The sequence below is a fragment of the Asparagus officinalis genome, chromosome 5 (assembly GCF_001876935.1).
Source record: "Asparagus officinalis chromosome 5, Aspof.V1, whole genome shotgun sequence".
Taxonomy (NCBI): Eukaryota; Viridiplantae; Streptophyta; class Magnoliopsida; order Asparagales; family Asparagaceae; genus Asparagus; species Asparagus officinalis.
The window spans coordinates 55969024-55976562 of record NC_033798.1 but is presented as its reverse complement, the minus strand read 5'-3'; the positions used below and the strand labels follow the sequence as shown (position 1 = coordinate 55976562).

The 7539-nt window shown below is 35.3% G+C and overlaps 1 protein-coding gene across 1 annotated transcript; it reads right to left on the bottom strand.

The window, feature by feature from the left end:
• LOC109842837 (galactinol synthase 1-like) lies at positions 837 to 6771 on the bottom strand. The gene is made up of 4 exons (XM_020411740.1): positions 6301 to 6771; positions 2544 to 2864; positions 1326 to 1460; positions 837 to 1223 (listed from the first exon to the last, which is right to left on the bottom strand). Exons 1-4 carry the CDS (start codon positions 6646 to 6648, stop codon positions 990 to 992), a joined length of 1038 nt encoding a protein of 345 aa, XP_020267329.1. The 5' UTR covers positions 6649 to 6771; the 3' UTR covers positions 837 to 989.

The following is a 7539-nucleotide window of genomic DNA, read 5'->3' as shown; positions in this document are numbered from 1 at the left end:
AGCGAGGCCGCCAGCGACACTTCGCCGGCGAGGAGCACGAGAACCGACGACCAAACAAACAAGAGATACAAAAAATTTCTCGATTTTATTTCAAAATCAGATCCAGAATCGAAAAAATAAGTTTTCTTGATCCAGATCCAAGATAAGAAAAATCCAAAAAATAAAAAACTTTACTGTTCATCCGAAAAAATACGTTACTGTTCACCCGAAAAAATACGTTACTGTTCACCCGAAAAAAATGCGTTACTGTTCATCTGGAAAAAAATTCAGCAGCCGTTACTGTTCATCCGTGAACAAAACTGAATCCAAAACAATTAAGATCAAAAACCCTAATTTTAATATTAATCTCTTAGAACAAATCGAGGTGGCTCTGATACCACTTGGTAGATCTTATAAAAACTTGAGATCTAAACCATAAAATCATGATTAATTCAAAGAGATTTACAAGAATCAAAAGAAAAGAGTGGAAGCTTATACTTGAATCCATAGATTAAACTTGAGATGGGTTTTGGATCTTCTAACTTTAGGGTTTCTCTAGCTAAATTTCTCTGTAGATGGGGGTGAAGAAAATTAGAGAATGTTACGTTAGATTAGGGACCATAACCCCTTATTTATAGATGTTGTACATTTACAATTTGGCCCCTCATCAAATCATAATTACAACCTAGTATATGCACATATAACCCCATGATTATATTTAAATACCCATTAACCCAAATTGATCAATCACTTTAGTGGGTTATCCTGAATGATAGCAATACATACAGATTAATCATATGCGCCCACAAATAGATTTAATTAGATTTAAATCCAACATCATACTAGCTCCTTCATCATATGTAATAGATAATTTAATTGAGAATGTGGCCACATCTTTTTACAGCAAAGTCGCTTACAAATTAATCTGACCTTAGAGAGTCATGAGAAAAGGCACTTACACTCTAGTATAAATTCATCAATACTATGTCTTTCTTGTTATACAGTAAGTATCAGGCTGCTGATGGTGCAGAAATGTATGTGACTTTCGGTTCGAACATGGTAGCCATCATCGAAGAATGCATCTTCATAAAGTTTGACTCTCCCTCGTGAGATTCATGATCAATGTTTGCCATGAAATCGAGCGACTCGTCGTTGTAGATATCCCACCATTTTGCGACAAGCATCTTGATATCGTCCCTGTCCATGTTCACCTCTTTGCCAGTGTACCTCCATGGTTTTGATCCCTATATTGATTTACAAAAAAAGAGGTACGAATGAAAAAAAAATTACTATTAATTATAGCTAGATTACTATTGACACACGATTAGAGGAGTGAAATTACTCACCGCTGCACAGTAGTGAACGACTTTAACTTTGTCGAGCTCAACGTTCTCCGGGTGGCGCCAAAGCATGGCTAGGACCAAGTTGTAAACTAGAGGGATTGGCTTGTAGATTTTCTCAAAGAACATGTTCAAGAAATCCTGCAAAAATTAAAGCCCAGAAAATAAGATGTGCGATTATTTGGTAGACTGGGTTTCGTCGGCTTGTTTGAGGCCTTTGAAGTAGAAAAACAATGAGGCCCATAATACTGGGTATTAATGTATTCACAACAAGGTTTGGAAAGGCCTGCTATCAGAGAGAGCCCATTCACAGGGGCAGAAAATAGTCGACTGTTCCAAAACTCATACACTATCTTCTACCCACCTCTTCCGAGAACCGCCTTAGATGGGAGAAGCGCTAGCTGGCACTCCTCCCTTAGACAGAGAGATCCCAAATTCGAAGTGTTTAAAATTTCTTTACCTAGATAATCAAGGAACCATCAATTTCTTTCTTAATTTCTAGGCTTACACGAACATAGATCCTGCTTGAACCCTCATAGAAAGAAGAAATTGTTTTTTGACGAATAGCTGCGTAAAAGCGTGTTCAAAAGTGCTATAATATACACTATAGGAGCCTATATATGTGCAGCTATATCTATCCGTGCGCGCATACGCGCACATAGATATAAGGGTATGCTCGGCACCACACATCAAATTTGAGGTGTGGTAGTGAGATGGTCACTTCTTATCCACTCATTCAGTTATCCAACTCATGCACACCACTGTGAATGTAGTCCCTCATTTCAAATAAGTAGATGAGAATGAGTCACCTCACTATCAAGTATCAATTTTGTGCTTAGTATCAAGCATACTCATATATGTGTGTGTGCATGAGAATTAATGTATATCCTTATCATATAAGGTGGTTCCGTCGTATAATAATAATGTAACACAATATCCACCAAGTAAATAGAAGAAGAAATTCGATACCTATGAGAGTATATCAAAATTTCTCCTCCTTTATCTGTATAAATTCCATTACTATTTTCTCTCTTGCATGGTGGTGAATTTATTGGTCATCTTGCCCTGGTTAATTACTTGGACGTCGTCATTTCAAGATTTATAAACTTATACTCAACATGCATAGAAATTCGATAATTATAAACTTATACTCAACATGCATAGTAATTTACGCAGGACTGAAGTGTTACGGGCTTGCAAGTTCGTTGATTGGTATATATATACCTGCTCAGCAAACGGGGTAGGGGGAGTGATCTTCAGAGTCTCGAGGAGGGAAGCACAAGTTAATCCACTGGGCTCAAACACGAACATCCCTGCATTAAAATAGAGGGGAGGAGGAGATCCCATGTCCGCAGGCCAAGCAACCTTCTCGGGACATTGTTGACAGTATCCGACGGAGTACTGGCGAGAGTGGCTCCATGTTTTCTCACAGAAGCAGTCCATCACTGCGTAGAAGTGTCCATCGGGTGTGTCGAAGAGGTGATCTATGTTCTCATATACTTGGATGTCGGCGTCCAAATATATCATCTTGTTGTACTCTTCAAACTGAAAATAAGCATAGTAAACCATGATCAACGATGATGAGATGCTGTGACTGGTTTTTTCTTTAAGAGATACTAATTCTATGTCCCTACATATTTTCATATATATGACTGTTGTTTTAGTTATGTTGATGACGCACTAGTCTGTCTAAACCAGAACTGAAGTGATACTGAATATCAAACAAACATTAACAAAATTAGTTTCTTTATTTTTTTAAGACAATAATTTCGGTTTTTAGACATCGACATCAGATTTAGAAAGTGTTTGGATTTCAATGGGGTTAAGGGAAGTTAAGGGAAACTAGGTGAGAGAAGAGAAGAGAAGTGAAGAGAAGGGAAGGGAAGGGAGTCCCATTCCCCTTGGTTACACCCGCATTTGGGGTAATAAATTTTATACTATTAATGGATGAACTAAGGGGAACTAGGGTGAATAACTTCACCTCCTAAATGTTCCCAAACAAGGTGAATGCATGATTCCCCTAACTTCCCTTCTCCCTTATTCCCCTTAGTCCAAACAAGCCCTTAAGGCTTTCTCTTGAGAAACACCTTTAAATAGGGTCATTTTACAAAAGCCACCTTTTATTTTTAATTTATATGTAAGCCACTTTTAAAGTGGGTTTTTTTCCAATCAACCAACTCCTAGTCACATTTTTACTAAATAACCTTTAATAGTGCGCATTTAATGAAGTCCGAGCCAGGAAATGCGTCATCAGGTTTATTATTCTTAAAAATCTTCCTTTCTAAATTAGTAAAAGATGATGAATTTAAAGATATGTTTACAGATGGTTTTTATCCCATATTTAAAAAAAATTCTCGTCAAACTTATCAATGTGATATTTTAAAATATTATCAGGAGGAACAAGCAAAAATATTTTTTTATTTTTAAAGTTTAAACTGTAAATTTTCTTTAACTTCTGATATTTGGATATCTAGAGCAAAAACTAGTTATTTATGTATCACAGCACACTAGATTAATGATAATTAGCAAAGGTTTAAAAGAGTTATTTCTTTTATTGTATTTGAAGAGTCGCATACTGGTATTAATATTACAAATTTAATAATTGAAGAACTTATAAAATTCAAAATTTTAGAAATAATATTTTCTCTTTCACTAAATAATGTAAGTAATAATAATGTAGCTATTGATTATATCAAAACATCTATGTTATTGCCATGTCATTGTGATATTTTTCATATTAGATGTGTGTGCCATATAATAAATTTAATTGTTCAAAGTGCATTTAGTAAATTAAATCTATGGTAGAAAAGGTTAAGACAGTAGTTTATGCTCATAATGCTTCTGAACAAAGAATTAAAAAATGGAAATAATTCTGTAAAAGAAAAATTTTAAACCCAGACTAATTTTAAAAGATGTTGATCATAGATGGAATTCTACCTATGCAATGTTAAATGTAGCAATAGAATATAAAGAAATTATAAATAATTTTAGTGCTTTCTATACTTCTAGTTCTAGCTCTGGTAGCATGTATGGAATAACTAAGGATGAATAGATAGTTATAAATAGTGTAAAAGAGATGTTACAAGTTTCTTATAATGCTACTATATTATTATCTGGTTATTATTATCCAACCTTTACTATAGTTGTATTACAAATTTTAAATATTAAAAAACTTTTTAATAAATATCGTATGGATAATTATTTTGGAAGTATGATTTTTTAAATGGAAAGTAAATTTAATAAGTATTTTAGGTCTATTCCTATTAATATTTTGGTTTGGGGGTTCTTATTGATCCATGTTTGAAGGATATTAGTCTTCGAAGCTTGTTACATTCTTTATATGGTAACATGGTAATAGATACGAATGATGGTTAAACTGTTACTGCTATTACTCATCATAATACTATTAGAAATTATTTTCAAAGATTATATGATGAGTATGTAGCTAAATATGGTGTAAGTACACATCAGTCTATAGTTTCTGCTTCTACGAGTTTAAGTCGGGGAAAAAGTATGAGTTTTGATAGGGAATCAATAGTAGTTGAGCTAACTGGTGGATCAGGACTTGGATCATCAACGGAGGTTTCTGAAATTGATCAATATTTAACTACATCTTTAGTTTAATGTTAAAATAATATTTTAGATATTTTGTAATGGTGAAAAGTATATGGAACAGTTTCATATCCTATACTTTCCATCATGGCTCGTGACTTACTAACTGTGCAGGTTTTCACGGTAGCTTCGGAATCCACTTTCAGCACAGTAGGACGTTTGATCGACGATCACAGGACATCATTAGATCCGTATACCGTACAGGCGGTAATGTGCCTACAAGATTGGTGGAGGTACGAGAAGAGAATGCAACGCATCGATCGGATGGCTGATATTGAAGATAAATTTGAAGAGTTTGGACTAGCAGATAGATATAAAGATTAGACATTATTCATCAATTTGTAATTTGTATTATTTAGCTAAAAATTTATGATAAATTATTTTGGAAACAGTTGTAAATGATAGTGATATATAGATGAGTATGTGCCAACCTAGTTGGGATGTATTCATCTATTGTGATGCGACGAATTCTAAAATAAATTTATAATTGTAGATGATTAACTGATTATTAATAAATAAGTTATTTTTATTATTTTAATTTTTATAATATTTTATATTTGTAAATTATGTAATTACAAGTGATTAATAATATGATCGTTTTATCAAAATTTTGTTTAATTTTTTGCTATGTATTCTTGAAAAATTAAAGAATTAAAAAAATTTTAAAAAAACCAAAAAAACCGGGCATGCTCGGTGCCCGGCCCGCTCAGGCCCGGGTCCGGGCCCCGGTTCTTCCCGGCCCAAACCCGATTTTTCGGGCTGGGACGGCCCGTTTGGACAGCCCTAGTCCCAAAACATTGCATACTGTTCCATTTCAATAAAAGGATTTTTTTTAATTTCCAGGGCTAAGAAGTAATTTTTTTTTTCTTATGCATGCTTGCCAGTGACAGCTTAGAGTTAATGGTGCTCGTATGTGGATTAAAAGATAAACTTTCAAGTAAGATTTGATGAAATAAAACTGTTCATTTGGGTTATGTACAATAACTCATAAAGTTTTGGGGGGTTTAGTCTAAGAAAAAGAAGTTGATGGGGGTTTGCTGCTACTTCTGAAAAGTTCATGGGGTTTTTCATGATTAATCTTTGTTTAAATTTATTAAGGAATAGTAAGTGAACCTTGGTTTATAGTTTCTTGAATCTATCCAATATTTCTCATTCTCATTCACTCTTAGCTGATCGAAGGGATATTTTAAAACACTATGAACGGGTCATATAAAGAGAAATTGTACATAAGCTAAGATGAATTAATGCTTGGCATATGTATGTAAGGTGAAATATGTTATTCCTCTCCGTATATAATATATGCAACAACTAAAAGAGGTTAGTCACTTACTATTTTAAGATGAATTAATGCTTCTATAAATATACTTACGTTCCATATGCGGAGCTTAGAGTAGTTGATAACGTAATAAGCCATGGCAAACTGTATCTGATTCTCCGGCGGGTAAACAGGCTCAATCTCCCTCACGACACACCCTTGGCCTCTCAATATCTCCCTGTGCTCCTCAGGCACATCTGGAAGCACCGCCACCACCAAAGGATGCACACTCTTCACCTTCCTCAGCCCCTTCGCCAGCCCTACCACTCCCTTCACATAGTCCCCATTCCCTGCAAGAAACGTCACGTACGCTCCTTTCTGTTTCCCGTTAACGCCTACAGACAGTTGCTTCGCTCCTGCGCATGGAGAAGCAAAGGCCTCTATAGGTGCACCGGGTGCCATGAGAGAAGTCGCGGAGCAAACTATAGTGTTTGTTCAGGTAGCAGCACTTACTGTGTAAGCTGCTGCCACCTCTAAATTAACTTCACTACTCTTAGTAAAGTTTGTTTTGCCCGAGAGATGAAGGTGGGGCTACTGCCAGTATAAGTAGACACAAAATGAGAGAGTGAAATGAAAGTATACAAGGGTGTACGTATTTTTGTGGTGGTGATCAAGCGAAGATGAATGATTGAGGTTAAGCTTGCTGAGTATCATCTTATCAACAGAATGCACGGCTCGGATGGTTTGGTTCTTGTCCTTTTCATGTGTGTCACTGTTGAGTTCTTGTTTTCTTCGTGCGCTGTAGCTAAAACAAATAAACATTAATCTTGTGAAGACTTAATAGGAACAGAACATTAATTAATTTTGTGACTACTTAATAGGGAACAAACATTCAAGGTAAGAAGGACTACACTTCAGCTATGAGAGACGTATATCCATGTTTAGCATACCTCATTAGCCTGCTAGGTTCTGGATAACAAAACTTAATAAGTTAGTATGTCTCTTCCTCTGCCACAACCCCGTCTTATTTCTCGAAACGGTTTATAGCTCAATGGATAAAAAAAATGCTAACGAAATATCAAGAATATCTAAGACATATTGATGTTAGTGTCACAATATTTATGTTAATGGAATCATGCAATATAGCCGGTCACTGAAAACATAAACTTACAAAAAAATTGACAATAATTAATGTACGCTTACATGCTAATATTTAAACACGAAAAACACATCTTTTCTCCTGTGTGCTCCTTTTCCCCTCTCTCAAACCCTAGTTCTTTTCTTTGGCAATTTTGAGGGATTTCGGAGGATTTTTCAGCGGGTTTTGTGCAGTGCAGCGAAGGGGATTGGTTC